This window comes from Aulonocara stuartgranti (assembly GCF_965226115.1).
Source record: "Aulonocara stuartgranti genome assembly, chromosome: 18".
Classification (NCBI taxonomy): Eukaryota; Metazoa; Chordata; class Actinopteri; order Cichliformes; family Cichlidae; genus Aulonocara; species Aulonocara stuartgranti.
Window position 1 is genome coordinate 23458306 of NC_138954.1, and position 23414 is coordinate 23481719.

General features: G+C 42.2%; 2 protein-coding genes across 12 annotated transcripts in view; one reads left to right on the top strand and one right to left on the bottom strand.

Annotated features, from left to right (window-relative positions):
• LOC309693307 (GTPase IMAP family member 6) overlaps positions 1 to 23414 on the top strand; it is a 192516-nt gene that overhangs the window by 162402 nt on the left and 6700 nt on the right. The window lies entirely within an intron of this gene.
• Positions 8039 to 23414, bottom strand: part of LOC309693308 (SPRY domain-containing SOCS box protein 4-like) — an 81961-nt gene continuing 66585 nt past the window's right edge. For all 11 annotated transcript variants that reach the window (XM_082512401.1, XM_082512403.1, XM_082512408.1 and 8 more), the window contains one exon: positions 8039 to 10579. In XM_082512401.1, the coding sequence (XP_082368527.1) occupies positions 10452 to 10579 (128 nt within the window). In that variant the 3' untranslated portion in view covers positions 8039 to 10451. The remainder of the gene's footprint in view (positions 10580 to 23414) is intronic.

A 23414-nucleotide genomic window follows, 5' to 3' on the forward strand; every position in this document is an offset into this window, starting at 1 on the left:
ACAGATATTTATGGAATTTCTTTACTCCAAAAATTATGGCAAGGGCCTCTTTTTCTATCTGGGCATACTTTCGCTCAGCTTCAGTTAATGTTCTTGATGCGAAAGCCACAGGCCTTTCCTCTCCATTTTCCATGACATGAGAGATGACTGCGCCCAATCCATAAGGTGATGCATCGCAGGCTAACTTCAATGGCAGATTTGTGCTGTAGTGCACCAACACTTTGTTCTGCAGCAGTAGACTTTTTGCATCCCTGAATGCTTTTGCACATTCCATGGTCCAAATCCATTTAGCATCTTTTCTCAACAGGTTATGCAAAGGCTGAAGAATGGTGGATGGATTTTCCAAAAATCGACTGTAGTAATTTAGAAGACCAAGAAAGGACTTCAGTTCAGTGACGTTTGTTGGTTCTGGTGCATTTGCTATGGCTGCTACCTTTTCCTCTAAAGGATGCAGACCATCCCTGTCAATACGATGTCCCAGGTACTCCACACTGCTCTGAAGAAAGTGGCACTTGGAAAGCTTCACTCTGACACCATGCTTCTCCAGACGTGTGAGTACTTCCTCCAACCTCTTCAAATGATCCCTTTCAGATGAAGCAGTGATGAGGATGTCATCCAAAAAGCAGGTGACATGCTCCATCCCCTGAAGGATTTGATCCATCACAGACTGGAAAAGAGCCGGAGCACTGGAAACACCATAGCTGAGGCGATTGTACTTATAGAGACCTTTGTGTGTGTTGATGACCAGATACTTCTCTGATTCTTCATCTAACTGTAGCTGCTGATAGGCATGAGAAAGGTCAAGTTTACTGAAGGATGTTCCTCCAGCTAAAGTAGCAAACAAATCTTCAGTATTTGGAAGTGGATATCTTTCCTCTTCAACACACTGGTTGACACTGACTTTGTAGTCACCACATATCCTAATTGTTTTGTCTGCCTTTGGCACAGTAACAATAGGGGATGCCCACTCACTTTTCTCAACCTTTGAAATAACCTTCACCTTTTCCAATCTGTCCAGCTCCTTTTCCACAGCTTCTTTTAGTGCATAAGGAACTGGGCGAGCTTTACAGAAAATTGGTGTGGTGTTTGGTTTAGTGTGGATTCTAGCTTTAAATCCCTTTATGCAGCCTTGGTCATCCGAAAACACTGCCTGATGGCGCTGAATCACTTCTAGTACTCCTGGCTTTGCTTCTTTCTGCACCAGTACCTTGTGTACTGTGAAAATCTGTTTCCAGTTCAGCTGTAGTTTCTTTAACCAGTTTCGTCCAATCAGAGCTGGTCTGTCTCCCTGAACAACGATCAGTGGTAGGGTGATGTTTTGAGTCCCATACTGTACTGGTAACATAATATATCCACGCACAGCAATGTGTTGGCCTGAGTAGGACTTGAGCTTTAGCCCACTGGCTGGTTTTATAGGGAAATGAGTGAGATGCATCTGATAATACTTGTCTGATACTACCGACACTGCTGATCCTGTATCCAGCAGCATGGTGGTGTTCTTGCTCCCAAGCGCAACATCCACTGTGTATCCCTTCTCACTGGAGGTGATGGAGTACGTTGAATAAACTCCAAAAAGTTCAGCTTCATCATTCCTACTTGAGCATTCATCCTCAGTTTCCAAATACTGAGTTTGCTGACTGAATTTTTTATTCCTGCAAGCACGTGCAATGTGTCCTATTTTTGCACAAACATGACACTTTTCGCTCCTAAATTTGCACTCACGTGCTGAATGCTTTCCACCACAACGATAACATGGTTGCTTCATTCCTGTGTCTTTTTTAGGTCCCTTCCAGTTCTTTGGCTTGTTATTGCCCTCTTGCCTGTTCTGTCCTTTCCATCCTTTGTTGAAAAAATTTGGAGCATTTGTCAAGGCATTTACATGGCGAGGGTCCTGGCGTCCTGAGAACTCCATCGTATTTTTCGAAGCGAGTTCCATGGATACGGCAATCTCACATGCACGTGGAAATGTAAGATCCTTTTCCGATAGTAGCTTGCGCTGCACAGCATCAGAACGCAGCCCACTAACAAAACGATCCCTCAGGGCCTCATCCAAATATTGTCCAAAATCACATGTGGCTGACAACTGCCTCAGGGCGACAACATAGTCAGAAACTGCCTCCCCTTCTTTCTGGTTACGTTTCTGAAAACGAAAACGCTCAGCTATCACCACTGGAGTCGGCTTATAATGCGCACTTAACGCCCCAGTCAGCGCTGCATATCCCATGGTACTCGGTACCCTCGGAGACACAAGATTCTTTAGCAGCCTGTATGTATCTGCTCCGATCACAGAGAGAAACGTGCACACTTTCTTCTCATCGGAAACATCATTTGCCAACATCCATTGCTCCAACCGCTCCAAATATGACTCAAAATCTTCCTTCGATTCATTATACTCTTCAACACGACCCACATGCATCGCCATGTTAGCTCACCAAAAGCTGTTCCGCTGCAGCCGTGAAGAAAACGTCTTGATTTGTCTTTTTCTTTACATGTGAACACAACCCTCCTACAGCCTCTGTCACGCTGTGGAAATCTTTAGAATCCTCGTCGCCAGTTGTGATATTCTGGATTAGGCTCTTAAAAGGATCAGGACAGAAGGACGTGGATAGGTGCCTTTATTGAACAGCAGGACATCGCACACTAACTTGTTGTTTCTTAGCGGTGCAGAAAACTACCCTTTTTTGTTGTTATATATTGGTCAACCAAGAACTAGCCCTGTAACAGGCACTTCTGTATTTTACCACTGGGGGGCAACAATTCACTCTATTACACCTGCATCTTTATATTGAATTTGTCTGCAAGTTCTGTAAAAAAAAAAATCGAATAAGTTAAAAAAAAAAAAAAAAAAAAAAAAAAAAAACCCCACCAAATTATTTAGGGGGGCTTAAGAATATTTTAGGGAGGCTTCAGCACCCCTAAAATAGGCCTAACGACGCCACTGGTTGTGAATCACTGTGCGTGTCCAGAGCGAGGGAGACTGCTGCTGCTGCCCTGGGGTGTGCAACATGTTCAGAGACACAGCTCTGAACATGATGTAATGATTGTGCCACAGGACAACAGCTGTTTGGAGAACAAGAGCAGGTTTATGCTGTATATAAAAATATAGATGTAGCTGCTCAGTGTAAGGTAACACTGATCCGATCATCTTGGTTACCTTTTATAGTCGCTTTGTCTTATCCAGGAGTTGGGAATCAGTCATACAGCTCATGTAACATCTACTTATATCTGACTTCAGCTGGCTAAATCCGCAAAGAGCACTAAATGTCAGCGCAGCAGCAGGTCAGCTGATCACAGTCTGTACACAAAGAAAAGAAATCGACTGAAGCGCCCAATGCAACATTTTTACTTGTTTTTTTCTTTATTCTCGCCCCCTGCCAAATCTCACATTAATACAAATACATACTAAATACATGCAAACCGATCTTACAAGGTTCAGCTCACAACTGTGAAGCATTACTGCCCCCTGCTGGTGGAAGGCCTAACTCACCTTCCAATGACTGCACGTTGAGAGATCAGTTCTGCGAAAACTCCACAAAAAACAGAAAACTGTTACATGCACGGTTGTTGGCTGATGAAGAGGAACACATACCAATATGAATTTATGCGCTGTTAAACAGGTTGTAAGTTTAATCTTATCTTGCAATATTTTAAAATGAAACAAACAGCCACTTGTCAGCTTTCCTGCAGAAAGCCAAACTGTACATGTAACTAAACTTCACACTTGGTTTTTGCTGTAACGATGTTTCTTGGCAGTAAATCTTATATTGTTGGAAAGCCAGTTTATTTCCCCTTAAATGATGCCACATTTGTAAGACAAATGCATTTGTGAGTTGAGCAGTAGAGTTGAGTGTGTGGGCTGTGTCCATGAAAAACTTGCCAAATCTTCTCTGCCAATGCCAAACAGCTTATTCTGCTGCTGACTCTTCTTCGGTGTCGTTTAATGGATTGGGTGATTGAAGTCTGAAGAAACAAGAAACATATTGGCAATTTTAAAAATGGATTCATTTAGCAAAAAGGGGCCTGAGTAGCATATGGACAAACATACACCACCACAGCAGCCTGCCACAGTCTACTCATGCTGGTGACCAACTTGGTCACACACTGCTGTGGGATGACATCCCATTCTTCAAGAGTTTGGCACAAACAGCACGCCCAGACTGATCACACAAGTTTTCAACAGGGTTGAGGTCAGGACTGCAGGCAGTAGGTAGTCTGGGATAAACATGGAGGTCAAAGTTTGGTTGTCCATGGCAACGAGATATGGGATTGCCTCTGGTTGCAGACATCTCTCTGCATTGAGATTACTTCCCATGATTAAAAGCCTTTTTTTCCAGCGAGGGAGATGCTGCCCCACACCGTCACACTTCCTCCACCTAAGGTGTTAACCTATTAGTGCATAATCAGGATAGCTTTCTCTGCGTCTTCTCCACCTTTTAACCTTTTCATCCAACTATTGTAGGCAGAATCTGGACTCCTTACTGAATATAACATTGGCTGTGTGAAGTTTGTTCCAGAGCTGCTTCGTAGAGAGCCGTCGGTCATATTGTCCCACAAACCTTAACTGCAAATCAGTGGCAGACTGCCCATTCGGTTTTCTTAGGACGGCCACTCTGCAGCCCGTCTCTGACATCGTCCATTATATGGAACTCATTCTTCAATCTGGAGATGGTACTTGGGCTCACTCCAAATAACACTGCTCGAAGTTGGCTTATTTTACAGGCTCTATCCAGATCAGTCAAACGTGGCATGCTTAGAGGAGACAACAACTGACTGCTGTAGCAGGGTCCATGCTCACAGACGCTGACTAAAAGGTGCTAATCAGACGCCTGATAGTCAGCCCCGGGTGGGAACCAGAAGCTCAAAACAAGGTTCAGCAGCAAAATAGGCTGTTTGGCAGAGAAGATTTGGCAAGTTTTTCATGGGTGCAACCTGCATACTCAACTCTGCTGCTCAACAAATGTGGGACCATTTAAGTGAAATAAACAGGCTTTGGAACAGAATATGATTTATTGCAAAGAAGCATTGCTACAACAAAGAAATAATCGCACAAACACAAATTTCCTTACTTTTCGTGTTAGGCTCACACATGCCAACACACGTGTTGGCATGTGTGAGCCTAAACTAAAGCATATTTAACTTTTGTCATTGGCGCTTTGATGTCTCATAAGCATCCTAAAATGACTCTTAATTTGAAGTTTGCAAGAAGTGTTCAGAAGCCTCAGCGTGTGGTCAGTCAGTGGTGATCCCACAGAGCTTTTCATTGACCGGCACTCATTAAAGTGGATCTATTAAACACTAAGATCTTGTGCATATAAAGAGTTGCAGCTTTGTTCTGGCTTGGTGTTCACAGTATTGCTGACTGTTCACTTCTGTACACACTGGATCCCTGAGGATGAAGAAATGCAATTGACTAATTAGTAGCTTAATGTGCCTTCTTAACTGAAGAGCACCGCATGTTCAATAACACTGTAATGGACCTCAGAGGTGCCAGAATGCAATTAATAGCTATTGACTTTGTTCAGCTCTTTTACTGCAAATATGTGTTGTTGTTTTTTATAGTCTGTAGATCTCTTGATTGGCTTTTTCACTGTAAATTAATTTAATGTTGTTGTTCCCCGGCAACCTGGCCAGAGTGGAATTGAATAACCGATGGATGGATGGATGGATGTTCCCCATATTTATCCAAAGACAAGGATATGCTAACACTCATGATCAAGATATGCAACTTTAACACTGAGGGATGAAACCAAGTGGACAAAAACTGTCACGCTCTGACACACATCAAACACACCCTCTGGAATGGGTTAGGATATTTAAACACAGGATTAACACAGTTTCATCCTGTTGGACTGTTCCAGCATTGGCTGGAAAAACTACGGACATATAGTATGTGTGTGTTTCTGTGCTTTGCCTACTAATTTTCCGACACACTTACAGACTTGCACGCACACAGTCCCTCGTATGTGTGTCACACACCATAGCAACACCATCAACCCTGTTATCAGGCAAAGGGTCCTGTTTCTCATCCCTGTTCTTTTCCTTCGCGTTTCAACCTGTCCTCTTGTTTTGTTTTTTACTTCACTAATGGACCGCTGCGTGTGTGCTGATCTGCTGGGGTAGATGAGAGGCTGCAGTGCAAATGCACGTAATTATTATTCTTCTGGCTAAGAAGTAACATTCTCCTTGCTTTAAGGCAAAGTGGGAGTTCCCTCTTCTCTTTGTCTCTCTGTGTTGATTTTTTTCAGGGCTGGTATGAGCACACTGAAAAACACTGTAGCGCCACAGCCAAAACAGCCCATGCAGTCCCAGATGGTCACAGTCATAACAGTTTTATGTGATGAGTGCTCTGGCTCGCTCAGCTACATTGGCAACACATAATGTTTGTTTCCCTCAGCACATTTGTTCAGCGAGTCCCTTTTTTTATCTAAAAACTGATGACAGGAAAGCAAAATATTGAAGGATGTCGCTGCTGTTTATTCAGATAGCTCTCCACTTTAAACATTTTCTCTCCTGGTCTTTATCGCCACTCCGAGGCCAAACTATCTAACTCGGGGAGGAAAAAAGGAAAGGCGCGTTGTGTTGCGGACCCTTTTCACACCTCTGCTTCCTGCCCAAGTCCCAGAATAGAAAATAACAGCAGCTTTGTTGCCAATTCTCTGCTTTAGCGAGCATGAGGGTCAAATGTTTTGAACAGACTGGATACAGCAGGCACTGTATTCCTCTAAGGTCAGATATTTTATTTTAGTATAAGCTAAAAGGATTTTACTACCGAAGACATGATACTCATGCTTGCCTCTGCTGTGCTCTCCAGATTTTTGTCACACCATACATTTCACTAAGCTGCTTTACTTTTTGCTCGGACACTTGGCGAGAGCACAGACGTGGAACTGGAGATATTTATATGAGGTCATTTTCCAAGCTACACAAGTTTGAAATTGTTGTGTGAATTGATCTCGAATGACTTTTGTGTTATTTGAGAGATGCAAGATATTCTTTGGGGGCAGATTGAAGTGAAAAATCTAAAAGTAGAAGGAAGGCTTGTTGTCTATAATCCATCATGGAGAAGTGCCTGTTGTTGTAATAACATTTCACATATTTTCTACTTCCATGAAGGAGGTGAGTCTCCCCAGGCCAGTCTAAGTAAGGTTGTGGGATTTACTTTAGTTATTAAAATTATTGATAACTGCAAGGATGCAGTGAATAACAATGTTAATCATCCACCAATTTAAATGTATATATTTTTAAATTAAAGCATTGTTGTCTCTGAATGTAAGATACACACAGAGATGTCTTTTTGAATTTACTGTCTCATATTAAAAACAAGATTACCAGATCTGCTGTGGAGTTTGAGCAAGATTTATGCTCATGTGACTCATTAGGCAGATAAAACTGCTGATGGTCTGCCTTCTGTTAGACATAAAGAGTCTGTGTGTGTTTAAGGATACACAATGTCCTGTTAAACTAAGTGTTGGATCCATCTATGGCAGGATGATGACGCAGGAGCATCATTACATGGTCTGTCTGCTATTGATCTCCAAAACAGTCCCCTGTGTGCTGAGATATGGTGAGCCTGGACCTAATGATGTTTCAGTGGGAGTCTGATTTCAGATTGTGCAGCGGAAATATGACGCCTAAAACCACAGTGAGCCTCGGTAATGTTTGTGTTTGCGCTCCGGACATTTTAGGGCATCGGTATCTCTCTCTGGCTGAGCGTGAGCTGTATTTACAGCTGCAGGAGCTGATGAGTACAGCATTAGCCGTTTACATCCTCAAGTGGAAACTGCACACTTGACAAGAACTTACAGCTAAATACTTAACAGCCCAATTTTGCCTACCAAAGCCTTGCTTGGGAGATAAAATGCTCCCGGAGATGCAATTAAAGATGCTGAAACTGTCGACCCAACGGACTCGCACCTTATTTATTCATCTTTTTTCTTGTAAGATGTGTTTAGGCTGACTTTAGCACTGTAAACGCTCCTGCAGTCTGCTGTTTTCGGGCCCAGTTTACGAGCTGAAGTAAAGAAGAGAAACACAGAGATTTAGTTTGAAATTCACTTGGCTTTTATTCACATTTCATGTCTGTTGACATCTCAACTGCACTGTCTGTCCATACATTCGACTACGTACGTGAACAGGTCCTTTCCTCCCCCATCCTAACCTACAGAAACAGGAGGTAAGACCACCGCCATCACAAATAATAATAATATTAATAATAATAAAATAATATTAATAATAATAAAAGCAGCATCGAACAAACAATTTTTAATTTCTCTCCCTTCATCGTCAGCATCTTTGCATTTAATTTACCTGAATGTAACCATCAATGATCAGTTTAATGAAACAAACAGAACTAGCCTGTTATAAATAAACATCGTCTTCCTACCGTCATCAGTCAGACCCCCACACTCACAATAACAATAATAATATTAATAATAATATTAATGAAGGATATAAACCCAAGAGTAAAAAAAAAAAAAATCAAACCAAAAAAAAGTGACTTAAGTCATTAATTGGAAAGAAAACGTGATTGGTCTTCAGTGAGCACGTGTGTGGTTGTGCATTGGTCATCTGCATCCTATTATGAGCCAGCAGCACATCGCCCGCGCCGCTACAGCCTCGAGTCGCGGACCGAGTCGGCTTAGATCCGCCCCTGTCAGTTTGTCGTTCGTGGTCATTAAGACAGTTGTGCGGCGAGCGCGACGGATACCGTCCGCCCGCGGTGAGCTACAGCGGGGTGCTACAAACAGCGGCAGGTGGCGTCTTCGTGCCAACAGCGTGTCCGGCCCGCGACCTGCAGCTCGCAGATACATTCGTGCACTCTGCAGCTTCCTGTGATATACTTTGGTTGTGAGATGACATCGTAATACATAATCTAGTGTCTGGTGAGGAATGGTTCGCAGTGCCGTAAAAAACAAAACAAAGAATCAAAAAGAAAGTAAAAAAAATTCCAATACTTTACACAACAAGCATGATTGGCCCCTTTCAGACACGCAGAGCAGTTCCACTAAACTAAAAGTCTGATGACAGGCTGCTGATTATTGTTGGTGATCGTCAGCTACATCTGCTACAACTGAAAGCCTCATTGCTCCAGAAGTTTTGGGAGCTCCATATTCAAACAATCTGTAGTTTGTAGGGCAGTGAAGTACAGTTAATGAGCTCAATCTAACTTATTAAAGTTGGTTATACATTAAATACCCTTAATTTCTCAGCTTTTGTTCAGCTATGATAGTACCAGATTCCTGTATGTGAAATATGCAAAATCAAGGGACAAGATTTTGCTTAGTGGGAACACTCCGGTTTCAGTTAGTAGTGCACATGTTGTTGGAGTTCTACTGATCAATCACATTAGAGCAAGCTTTGGTTGCAGAGACTTTGCACACAGCAAAGGATGAATCACTTTACTTTTTTATAGCTTTTTGAAAATTCTGCACCATAAACAAAAATCGGCAGAAATCTCAGCCTAAACATCCGTTTGGTTAAATCAGTCGACTAATTCAATGATTTCCACACATACAGGATCAGAAACATCCTGTATGTAAAACGGTTTCCATATAGCTCTACTGGAATCTCATAAAACAACAGTAGATTAAAATCTGTCATATGTTAAAACATCTTAAAACTGAGTGAGAACTAGTGACTCCCCCCCGGCCTTGAGCTAATTTTTACTATCAGTGCAAGAGAGCACTTTTTCTTCATAACGTGACGAACATTATGTGCGTGTATAGTTGTTACGAATATCTTTCTAAGTCTTCATTTAAAAGGGCCAGAAATGCTACATGTCTGAAAAGGGCTTATCTTTTAACTAATGTCTCTCTGAAGCCAGGACATATCTTTTGGCATACTAACTTTCAAACTGTGCATAGAGCCCATTAGCCACACTTTGATGTGCTCTGTATGCAGTGTGAGCTTTTGGTCGCGGCCCGATGTCAATCTGATAAAAACATTAGTGCTAAAATCCTTTTGGACATCTGGACTCTGCAGCCTGCGCCAGTGGAGATCACGAACACTCTCTATGGGATCCAACAGCAATGATAATGGTCGCTGACTGCACGTCAGAAAGGCCTCCGTGGATGGGTTTAGTGTGCTTTCTCTGTGCTGTTTTTATTCCCGTCACTAGGTGGCGGTGGTCGTCTTACCACAGTCTTTTCGACTGCTTAACCACGCTGTGCCATCTGAGGATGGGCTTTTATTCTGGATGAGTGAGACACTGATGGGACGCCATCATTAAGAATTTATTTCAAGTTCTGCGCGAATGAAAAAAAGCAGCTCAAAATCCAAAAGAAGCTGGTGCTGTCCTATTCTTTGTTTGACCCCCGTCAGTTCAGACACCATCTTTATATTCATCCTTTTAGAAATCTGCAAGAGCTGTGGCGCTCCCACTGTGGACATGCTTGCATCGATCATCCATCTTCGGACTTCCTTGTATTCCCAGCTGGCTCTACCGATGTCAGTCACTGGTACTGGAGGTAATTTTTTAAGGACTGGGGCAGAGGAAGGCGCTCGATCTCTTGAAGCCGGTCCCGACCTAACGCCACTCTGGCCGCACGCCGACACAGGTCCATCAGAGGAAGAGGCTCAGCTGAGGAGAGGGGAAAACGGAGAGGTTTTGTTTAAAGTTAGAGGAAAGTCAACATATTTGACACAAATAACTGAAAACACGACCTGCACTTAAAAAAATGCCCTTATGACCATCTGCTTGATGTCCACGTTAATATACCTCAGCCATTTTTTCATGCGTAACACCTCTTTATGTTTGTTAAACATGAATAGATTAGAAAAAGGAGAAATGGGTCATAGAGGGTGACGATGCACACCTTTAAATATTTACACTTTCCACACGCTGGCGCCATCAATGACACCTTAAACGCGCCCACTACTTTAAACCCACTGAAACAGAAACACATGCTTCTCGACTTACTCTCCCGCTGATTAAGAGCACATTTGAAGCAGGCTGCTGGGTTATAAATACACTCATATCTTGCACAAAGTTCAAACTAGTCCACATCGGTGTGACACTGTTACATCTCGTCTACAGTCAAGGTTCCTGGTCAACCTTTTCTCTGACCTTCAGCTTTAGTTAAGGAGGTAACGGATACTGGAGGCGGCGGTCTAAGCAGTTCGACACAAACACAGCAGAGGACGAGAGGAGACTGAACTGTGCTGCTGTTGTCTGTTGTCTAAGACACATGAATTATATTTTACATGTGTAATGAACTTGATCACTTTTCCACCTAAAAATATTGGAACTACATAATGATGAGAAATTTCTTAAAAAAAATTAAAAAACAAACAGATTCTCTAGTTCTACGTTCTCTAAATTCTGTTTTTGCTTTATTTTATTACTTTTGTAAACATAGAGTAAACACAATATCTCTAGGCTCTGTGATTTCATCTGATTTAAAGAAATCCACAGTACTGTACGAGTCTTTAGCCACCTCATAATTCTTTATATGTCGCAGGGAAAAACAGGAAACAAGTGCAGTGACTCATTGAAGCACGTGCAAACATACATGGAAATACAGCACATGAGACAAGTTGTACAATTTGAATGAGTTTGAAAGTCAATATTTAGTACGGCCACCTTCATTCAGTCTGAGCCTTCTTTTAAGTAGTCCTCAGGAATATTTTTCCAGGCTTCTTGAAGGACATTTAAAGCTTTTCCTTGGATGTTGGCTGCCTTTTATTCTGTTTTCTCTCGAGATGATTAGACTGATTCAGTCTGGGCTCTAGAGGGAGGACAATCCATTCCATCAATTTTGGGAAAATCCCAACACCACTGGCTGAAATGCAACCATAAACCATGATAGAGCCTCCACCGTGTTTTACAGATGGCAGCGGCCCCTTACTGCTGCACCTCTCTTCTGACCTCCTCCATGCAAACTGATGACGATTTGATAACCAGATATTTCAAATTTGGATTCGGCCTTTTCTCCCTGTTTCCCTTCCTTAAGAATGGCTTCTTAACAGCCACCTATTATTTCATGTGTTATACATTTCTGGAGACAGGGTCCAGTCTTTTGCACAGTACTGTAGTTTCATGAACTCAGCCTATCAACAGATTTTTAAAAGCTTCTTTTCAATTACAGACAAAAATATTAACCAGGTAACTGATAAAATAACTTATGTGTGAATGTCAATAATGGCTAGTTATATTTAATGTAGTGGTTCATTATTGTTATAAAATAAGTCAAGAATTAAAAAAGAAACATGACATATTAAATGTATTTGCCTCTAGAGATTACCACACAGTGTTGAGCTTTTAGCAGCTTCCAGAATATTAACCAATGACCTCGTGTAGAATAAATTGTAAGCTGTGTGAGATGCAGGTAGGATGCAGTTGTTATTTCAGTGTGTCATCTCATTTTCAGGTGAGATACGCTGTAATTAGACTGTCAAGTTGTGGGTTCTGCCTTGCAGACAAACAATAATTACAGGCTGGTAACTTCTAAATGTTGATACTTAAGCCATTAACAACTGGTAAAAGATTCAAAAGGATTCAAATATACCACAATCATACCCAGGTTAGCTGGCAGTCAGGTAACAACAAAATATTAGTCAGAAATGTCACAACTAAAATTAGAAACTGGGTCACCTGCACCAGTTTACTGAAATGTCCCCATCAGTGAATATCTCCTCTTATTTAAAAGAATCGCTATGTCATGAGCTGGAACAGGAAATGAACCAACAGCTTTTATGGGAATTATTAGAGACAGATGTGACTTCACTTAACGAAGTCTGACACCTCGACATCACGAAAGCTCTGCAGCTGCAAGCAGCATCTCAGAAGCAGGACATGACTAAAATTAAATTGAAAAAAAAAAATTGAATGCAACTTGGAGGAAAGTTTGACGCTCGTGGTTTATGCAATCAAATATAAAATAAGCATTTAAAAAAAAACCAAGGCTGGTTAGCTAAGTGCTAAATATGAACTTTCTAGACTGAATGTTAACAACTTAACCTCACACCCTCCTCCACACGGAGCTAACAGTATCATCAGTGTCAGTTAGTGCTGATGACCATATCTGACTGGCCTAATCATACAGTAGAGCAGAGTGGGGCATGAGTGGGAGGGGGAATTAACTTTGCAGTCAGACAGACATCCTAAAACTCCTCCACCTGAAGAAACATTAGTCACATAAAACACGGCTTATTGCATTGTGCTGTTAATGCATCCACCTTCCAAAGTAGTAATGCACCCCCACACAGTGACAGCTAATCATCAGTGCACCAACTGGAAGGAAAGGCAGGACCATGAGTCAGAAAAATTAGAAGGGCACTTTAAGACTTGCACCAAATGCCTTAACTCGCACTTTTAAAGTGATCAGGATCCAACATTTATTGGGTTCTTACTTCGCCCCATGCTTCACCTCACCGCACGGCTTCGTTTATCTTGGCCTTACGTTTTCTTTTGTTATAATCCACAAAACTGGAAACATCTCCTCCACCAAAGAGAAAAAGGCTTAATTAATAACCGCAATAATTTCAAGGTGTAAAGTACAATGCAAAAAAATTCTGGAGAGACATTAAAGCACTGCTACCCTGCGAGTCTCCCTCTCCCCCTGCTGTTCTTCCTGAAGACAAAACACACACACACTGGATGCCCTCTACCATCACGTCCTCTGTAGCTGTGTGTGTGCGTGAATGAATATGTTCAAGGTTAAGCCAACAGGACAGCAGACAGTGACAGCAGTCTTCCACACCTTGCTGTGTAACTGTCACATTAATGCCCATCCACACTCGCTCTCAGCAACAGCGTGTTACTTATGCGCAGTCACAATGACGACGACGGCGCTGATTTCTACTTTCACCTCTGTTTGACTCTCGACCACTCTGCCATTATGAGAGCTGCTCGCCTTACAGTAACGGAAGACGCTGTAGATGAGCGCTGTTCTGCGGCGGCATCAGCATCTGATACGATGAGCTGCACACAACTGTTTTGAGTGACATGTACGATTTACACGCACTGATGTGTCATTGATTATTTCCCCCTTTCCTTAATTCATCATTTCAACGTTTTGTTTGTTTTTAACTACAGCTTTTAGCGGCTCAGATTACTGTTTGGGATTTTAACGTATTCACAGTTTGAAAGCTCACAAACAAACACAGAAGGTTCTCAGTAAGCTACCTAAATATAGAGCTATCAGGGATGCTAAGCTGGCTTTACTACCTCACTGGCTGATGACCAGAGAGACAGAAAGAGTTTACTGTGACTTGCTTTTTAATTAGTTATTCCCCCAGTCTCTGATGCAGGAATAGAATAATGAGACAAATCTTCTCAAAGTATTTACTCACTGGGATTGTGTACTGTATTTGCAATGAGCACTTAAGTAAAGGAAATGTCAACAAAACAGTGTTTTAAAGACAAAAACTAACAAAGAGTGAAGCTGCTGGGGAAAAGAAAGAAAAGGTTTCAAAAACCTTGTGAGACTTTATATAAATATGGCTTAAAATATTATCCAATGAAACTAATGAAATTTAATCTGATCAGGTATGTTTGAGGTTTTTTGCACTGAGTTAAACATCGGCGTGGGCTTTAAAATCCCTGCGATGCTCACACTGCCTAATGAGTTCAGAAGTGTGTATCTGACAAATCCTCTGTGACATGTGCTGTTTTGTTGCTAAGAAAACAGGCGGCTAGTGTATTTATGTGTTACGGCGAATTAGTGGATGGCTACAGATAAAGCATCTTGGATATGTGAGCGTTACATAACGCAGTCAAGTATATACGCAACCTCCTGTCTTGTCATCGTTACTGTCATCATCTTTATGGAGACTCCACTTTTTCCCGGATAAGATTAATCCCATAAACGTACGTGATATGAACGCCTTATATTCTTCTGCGTTCCTTCAACTGAAATCGAAGCTGGCTCGATCTGCATCCCAGCATTTGTTCTGCCAGCAAAAACCTATTTGGGTATTCGAGTCATCTTAAGGCGCAAAAGACTGGATCTGAAAATGTCAAAGAGACAGTTACTGTGGCTACAACATGTTTTGAGTGCCAGTCAGTTAACGGTGTGTGTCTGTGTGTGTGTGGGATCTGCGCCTTCACTTATCAAAGGCAGCAATTTTACACCACATCCAATTAATTTGTACATGCTTGTAGGCTTGTTTATTGCAGTTTCAGTTACGACGCAACAGCACTGTTGCTTGCTCACGGAGGGAGCCCCTGTCAGCTGTACCTTTCCTCTTTCCTGAAGACTTAAAATAATCAGACAAAGAAGTAAATATTCACTGGTTGTGCCATTAATTTTTTTCTGCTACAACAGAGACTTAATTAGCTGCTGTTAGTTAAATAACAAGGGGAAATCAAAGCACCTCGAGGAAGAGTCATTTTTACTTCAATAAACTGAAGGATCCAACACTGCACTGCTTCGGCCTTACATGTAGCCGTTACGCATGATGGATTATTAATTCCTTTGCAATGAAGCCTAAAGATTGGCAGTGAATCAGGTGAATGATAACCATGGTGCATTAAAATGCCTTACAGCTACAAAACATCCTAGAAAGTCTTTTTATTTTATTATTTTTCTCTGTTTGGTCTTTATCAATGACAGGACAGTTTCAGAGTAGGTAGGAAAGGTAAGAGAGCAAACAAATGGCCCAGGGTCCAATTGGGATTTTCCAACAGCCTTGCAGCACACAGGTGAATCAGGTGAGCTACACTGGTGCCTGAGGAGGCTTTTAGACAGAAACAACTTGAAAGCAGTAACAATTTATTTATTTTTTAAGCACTCCAGTAGGTAAATGTACTTGTATCATTAGCATTCATATCACACTGGTATTTGACACTCTTATATAATCTTTTACAGTGTATGAGGTATTTATAGGCCAATAAATCAAAGGTGTGGACTCAATAGGAGATATAACACAGGTGCCTGCTCATATTATTATGCTTGCTCTAGGTGGTTGTGCGGCTGCTATTTACTATAAGCTGGAAAAAAAAAGCCACATAAATCATTAGACGCCCTCCAGATGTGTATAATAGCCTTGTATTGCATTACAGAAGTAATTAGTTTGGCTTAATAACTTCAGTGGGAAAGCTTAGTGTAGTAATGACAAGATTTCATTCTTAATGACACATTTTCCATCATGTTTTATCCTATAAGCTTCTCCTCGAGTGTTTGGAGAAGCTCATAAGGAGATTCAGTGCAAACAGTGAGTAGTAGGTAATTTCCCTCTGTGTCATTACACAAGAAGAATCACGCTTTGAACTGCTGCAGGAGTAAATATCATCGCTAAATATTGCCAATATATCACCTGAAGTCCAATTACATCGGAAAAGTGATTTCCTTCAGCGATCTGCTTTCTAAATTGAGTCTATAACACAGACTGTGTGCGCTGGGAATCAAACCCGCAACCTTTCAGCTGCTTTTACTTCCTCCACAATCTCATCTATTTTCTACAAAGATGTCAAACCTCGTTGAACATTCAGCGAGATGGTTTACTGATGAAAGTGACTAGACGATATCAGATTGATGCGACGTGTGACGCGACCCCAGCCAGTCTGGAACTTGTTCCCTGATTAGACATTTTATATGGATATGAATGGAGACCCTGGGTCTGATGCGATGGGAACAAGCAGTAATAGGGGCACACAGTGGGACATGGCGCCTGTAATGAGATGCGGCGCACAGCGACGGAGAGCAGAATTTATTGTCTGTAGAAAATGATAATAGGAGAGAGGGTGAAAATGGCAACAGCAGCATTACTTTTATGATGGATGTAAAAACTGACCTGAGAGGACGAGCAGATGCTGAATAAATTCTGACAGACAGATGAATGCTGAAACGCTCGGAAAAAAGGGTCTGAGGCAGGAGGAAATACTTTTCAGTATTGTGTCTCAGGAAAAAAAACCAACCCACCACAGTGACCTGCAGCTGCTGTCTATTTTTTTTGTTTTTTTGGTGAAACCTTTTGAATATATTTCTGGTAACAAAGCTTTAACACTCCGTTTGGGCGTTTCTCACAGTTTTAGCTGTCTCACATTTGAGAGCCTGCTCTGAAGGAAATGGCATCATCGACTACCTACACAGCTTTGTAACGCCTACAAGTGCTGACAGAAAATGAAAAAACTTCCAACATTACATTTAACATCTGGGTGGAAAAGTTTGCTTATATTTCCCTCTGACTGGAATCCAGCAAGCAAGTTTAGCTAGTTAATACTGATACTGGATATGTTTTAAATGTTATTGTGCATGTAAAACCAACAAATATCTGCTTGGATGATATGGCAGATATGTCTGTATCATGCTAGCTTGTCTTAAAACTTTTGTTAGCCTGACACTGCAATAACAAGATGCTGTCATCACACAGACCCACATAAACCACTATGCTTTTCAGTAAGGAAACCAACAGGATGCAGCTTTTGTGTTACATTACTTCACCACGTACTGAGTCATCTCAGTCCCCTTTCTGTCCTCATGGGTTGTGGTAAAGCAGCACACAAGGGCCACAAAGGTCTTATCCATTTGAATTCCAGGTACTCATCTGAGAACCTTCATCAATTTCTCAAGTCTAACGGGGAGTTCCAGCCGAGGTGCGACCACACTTTGGCTCCTCTGACCGTAAAGTCCTCGACTCGATTCACACCTCGGCTCATGCGACCCTTAACGAATCATGAGGGGAAATATGGTTCTGCAGAGTTTTAGCTTTTTTTTACTGTCACGGTGTTACGTACGTCAAGGTTTTCATCAACGACCGCTTTTTCTTGCTGACAAAAACAACAACTGAATAAAAAGTAATGCACGAACACAAACTATGATAATATGTACAGATACTTTTGTCGAGGAATAAAAATTAGATGGAAGTGTTTTGGAGAGATCATGTCAAAGCTATGCAGAAAAGTCTTGAGTTTTAAAGTCATCCAATCAGAAGTGCTCTCTATTTGCAGTAAGGTTGGATGTGCTTCATTTGATGTGCCACTGAAAAACGGGGTAGGAGGCTGGGCACAACTAGCTGCCTGCTTCTCATGAAAATGCGACGAAATGTCAACACTTGTTGGGAGGAACAGAAGGGTCGACATGTGGACACAATTTGCATTTGATAAACAGGAAAATAAATCTGTGTGTACACTGCAAATCTCTACACTTTATATTTTAGTCCACTGAATCAACTTTAGATACGGTCTACTATAATCTTCTGATATTTACCGTATTTTAACGACCATAAGGCGCACTTAAAAGTCTTAGATTTTCTTCAAAAAGTGCGGCGCGCCCTATAGCGCGGTGCGCCCTATGTGTTGTAAGGAGGACGTAGTAGAGAACACCATGAGAACGTTAAAGGGTGAAGTGTGGGCGTTGATCGTATATACCGGGACAATCGCACATACCTGTATAAAAGAACAGGTATGTGCATTATGCAGGACATCGTTGTTTTAACAACCCTGAAAATGGCAAAGAGACAAGCTTACGAAGCACAGTTTAAACTGAAGGCCATCAGCTACGCGGAGGAACATGGAAATCGAGCAGCGGCGAGAGAATTTAAGATTAACGAATCGATGGTTCGCAAATGGAGGAAGCTGGAAAACAAGCTCCGGCAGGTCAAGAAAACGCAGCTGAGTTTCCGCGGACATAAGGCGAGGTGGCCCGAGTTGGAGGAAAGACTCAAGCGGTGGATCATCGAGCAAAGCGCGAGCGGGAGAAGCGTTTCGACGGTCACCATTCGGCTAAAAGCAGTTTCACTAGCTGAAGAGATGAACATTGAACATTTCCAAGGAGGTCCGTCTTGGTGCTTTCGTTTTATGAAACGGTGCCATTTTTCCATCAGGACCGGGACTACGGTAGCGCAGCAACTTCCAGCGGATTATAAGGAAAAGCTGGCCATCTTCCGCTCCTACTGCAGCAAACACATCGGCGACAAAAACATCCAGCCCAGCCACATCACTAACATGGACGAGGTCCCGCTCACTTTTGACATCCCGGTGAGTCACACTGTGGAGAAGCAGGGGACCAGCACGGTAGCGATACGCACAACGGGGTATGAAAAGTCTTCTTTTACTGTTGTGCTTGGCTGCCATGCTAATGGACAGAAACTGCCGCCTATGGTGATTTTTAAGCGAAAGACTTTGCCTAAAGAGAAGTTTCCAGCAGAAATCATCATTAAGGAAAATGAAAAGGGCTGGATGGATGAGGAAATGATGAAAGACTGGCTGGTATGTAAGGAGACCAGGTGGTTTTTTCCACGCATCACCATCGCTGTTGATCTGTGACTCTATGCGTGCCCATCTCACAGCCGATGTGAAAAAACTTGTGAAGCAAATGAACTGTGAGCTTGCTGTCATTCCGGGAGGCCTGACAAAGGAACTCCAACTGCTGGACATCGGTGTGAAAGTAAGGCTGCGAGCGGCCTGGGAGCAATGGATGACCGGTGGAGACCACAGTTTCACTAAGAGTGGAAGGCAGCGCCGGGCGAGTCACGCCACAATTTGCCAATGGATTGTAGATGCTTGGGCTAACATGTCTGCTGGCACTGTTGTTCGAGCTTTCGCAAAAGCCGGCATCGTTTCCGAGGAGCCGCACGGCACGGAAAGTGACTCTGACGGTGAAGACAGTGAACCTGGCATGTTTGATGGAGATTTAGCGCAGCTGTTCAATTCAGACACAGAGGATGAGGACTTCGATGGGTTTGATTGATGATAAAAATGTGAGTACCAAACTTTGTTTTGCTCCTGCTTTATTTTTAAATACGCACACTTGTATGCTTGTGTGTTGTTGATGATGACGATTACCGGCAATAGAAATGTGAGTAAGGTACCGAATTCAGGTTTGCTCCCGCTTTATTTTTAAATACGCATACGGTACTTGTATGCGCCCTATGGTCCAGTGCGCCTTATGTGTGTGTTAAATACAGTAAGGGCACACATAACTGAGACTGCGCCTTTTAGCACAGTGCGCCTTATGGTCGTGAATAGGGATGGGTATCGTTTAGGTTTTATCCGATACCGGTGCCAAATCGGTACTTTTGAAACGTGCCGGTGCTCAAACCGGTGCTTAAAGAATAGAGAACACAAAATTGGTCCAAAAACCTCTCATGCTCAGCTGGTTTTTTGTAAAAAGATAACAATGTTAGCCTTTTCTGCAGCTATGGGGCATATATGGTATGATTCTTGGCTGGAAGCAGTGCTTAAACAATGGAAAAAACACAAACTTTGTCCAAAAACCTCTCATGTTTAACTGTTTTCCACTTTTTCTTTGGTCATTTTAGCCCTTTTGGCCAGGGTGAAGGGAGTATCTGCCATCAAACAAGAAGACAGCCGCATGTAGCTATGATGATGTTTGCTAGTTCACCTTACATGCATTAATGTAATAACGTGGTTAGTCTACTCAACGTAAATTACACACGAACAACATTTAGCTACTCACGCAGAGAAGAACGGCTGCTGCCATCATCATCCGTCATCATTTATGCTACACTGGCAGGGCTAGGGGCCAGGACTCTCCTCTTCGTGTTTTTGGGGGATGTTGCATAACAGGCAACCCACCCGCAGTAGATGCGCTCGGTGTGAGGTCTCGCAGCAAGCTATCAAATACGGCGCATTTCTGGGCTTTTAAAAAAAACGCTATGCGTCGCCAGGTGTTTCATCGGATTTGAGGTGTTACCTCCTTTGACAGTATCACAGTATCAGCTTAAAGCACTTGTTGCAGGCTGCTGAGTTTGCTCTAAAAGAACGTACGTACCTGGGCCTGCCTACTATCCTCGGAAACATAAAATGATTGGCTAGAAGTGTATCACAGCTCAGGAAAAAAAAGCACCGAAATAAAGCACCGAAATGTGCGCTGCTTTTCGGTCTGGTTACTACCGTTTATGTCAGAACCGGTGCCATCATGGCACCGGACACCGGTACCCATCCCTAGTTGTGAAAATACGGTAGTCGATTTAAACTAAAAGAATTTCGCTCTCTAAATTATGACTAAAACTAAATGACATTTTAGACTGTGACTCACACTGAATCAGTTTTCTGTCAAAATTAACACCGCTGTTACAAACAACTGGTCTGTGGGCTTCCTGCTTGTGTTGTTGTTGGTCCTTTTTCCAGATGCAGAGAAGAGTAAAGTGATAACATACAAAGAGCTGTGGTGGACCCAAGTGTTAAAAACTGTGAAAATGATCCACTGCAGTCACGATCTGTGCTTCTCATGATATATTTTTAAAAATATTACTTCGCACTTTTCCTGTTCATGGTGAACTCTTGGTGTTGTTCCCTTTCCATCACTTTTCAAGCAATGAGTGTTCAACCTGAACTGAACTGAACAAGACTCTTGGATGAGAGGTGAAACACCTTCATGAACTAAGACGTCCATTTGCCTTCAGTTTAAACACTTATTACTACCATGGCTCAAAGACGACACAGTCGCTCAGCTGAGTGCTGTTTCCAATAGTTTGGACGGCAGTGCGGTGACATCACTTCATGTGATTTGAATGTTGATAAAGAGGAATTATAGAGTGCTGAAACAGCTTGGACTCAGAAGCAGCTACAGTAGTAGCTCTGGCTCCTCAGCAGGTTTAACACCAGTGCGTACGTTTAAACTGAAGTGATTTAAGAAACCACTGAAGGTATGAGCGCTGGCTGCGTTCATACTTGCGCGATGCAGTAACTGCACTGCTCTGCTCTCTGAGTGAAACTGAGAAGAAGCTTCTTTTACTGAAATGCAGGAAACACAGAAGACTTCTTGAGTTCATGCATGTACTGTCAGAGCTGTGAACACGGGCTTTTGCATTAGCAAGATAAGCAATCTTTACACTTTAAACCCTATTACTTTTTATTGCACAGAGGTTTAACTAGGTGCTAATCAACACAACATATATATATACTTAGATTTCTGGGAGGTTTCATCTCAGGAGTGTTAAGGAGCACTAATGTAGGGTTGTGGTCACTGAAGAAACCAAATTTCCTCCTTTTGGTGACCACATTTATACTTGCATGCTATTTTCCCAGCATTATTTTGCAGTTAACTAAGTTGTGTAAAACCACAAACTGCATAAACCAAAGTGGGTGGAGAAGACAGATGCACACATTACACAGAGAGGAAACGTCTAACTAAAACATGATCGTTTCCTTTGTCTCTCCCTCAAGTCTTCCTCCCTCCATTTGCCACGGCTTCATCTCATCTGTAACAATACACCTCTCCGCTCTTTTCTCCAGCGACGCTCTTCTATCCGCAAAGGAGAAGCCCCTCTGCTTGCTTTCTTCTCTGCTTCCACTTTCACACTCTACAGTTTATCCTCTTCCCTCTTCATACTCTCTAAGGTCACCGTGTTTGATCTTTCCTGGCATATAAGAATTTATTGCTGTTGGCTGAGAGCAGCATTATCTCAAAATGTCTACAAGAGACAGAAAAAAAAAAACAGGTCTGCATTGTGCCTGATGACAGTGCAGTTTTTAATCATTATCCAGTTTGTTTAGGAAGTGCTTGCTAAGCCCAAGAGGTTGAAGAATTTAGAGGAGCATGTAATCCTTTAATCCTTTAATTAAAGCCAATACAATATGAAAATGAATAAACTTGCAGTTGCAAGGTTTTCACATGGTGGCAGAGCTAGAATGTGGGCTGATGCAAAATCCCAAAGCTCGCTCCTAAGCTTGTGTACATATACACAGAGTAACAACAGTTCTATAATGTGACCCCTTGGTATATGTCACACCTGCTGGGTTTTTTTCCCCTCTCCTAATCTAAAACCAAACTATCACATAGCCGCAGACTGTTTTCCTGTTAACATGAAATACAAAAACAAAACCACACATTTACTCAAAGGAAACGCACAAACTGTCTTGCAAAAATGTTGACAGGTAGAAAAACGGATGCAAAGAGCACACATTACCGAGGGAAACACAAATGCAGGAAATCAAAGTGGCAAACAGACACACATCCCCCAAATCACAAAAGATCAGAAACACTCAAACGGTGTGAAGAAAACAAATACAGAATGCACACGCACGTCCACATGCACAGCCTTTGAGCTTGCTCAAGGGCAAATAAGTCCACTCAAGCACATGGCAGGGGTGGGTACTGATCTTAAGTACATTTTAATACAGAAGATAATTACCATAACTTTTGACTTTCTGATTTAAATAGCCTCCTTGCTAATTTACGCTTCTATTTTCCCCTTGTAGAAAAGGCTGTGTAAGGCTGCTTACATTCACAGTGCATATAACGTGCAGATGAGATTCTTTGAGGTTCTGGCAGAAAAACATATTTACATCCCTGAAAACTAAAAACTTAAAAAGCCTGTCAACATATTGATCTTTGGCCCATGAGTGTTCACGTGATCGCTACGTGACCACGCTTCACAGCCTGATTACGTATGCACCAGGTCAAGCCCATCTGTATACTCAACCTTCACTCGAGCTCATGGGCAAGGTTGTAAAAGTATTTGCAGAATCTTTCCATAGATACCAAACAACTCTAAACCATCTCTGT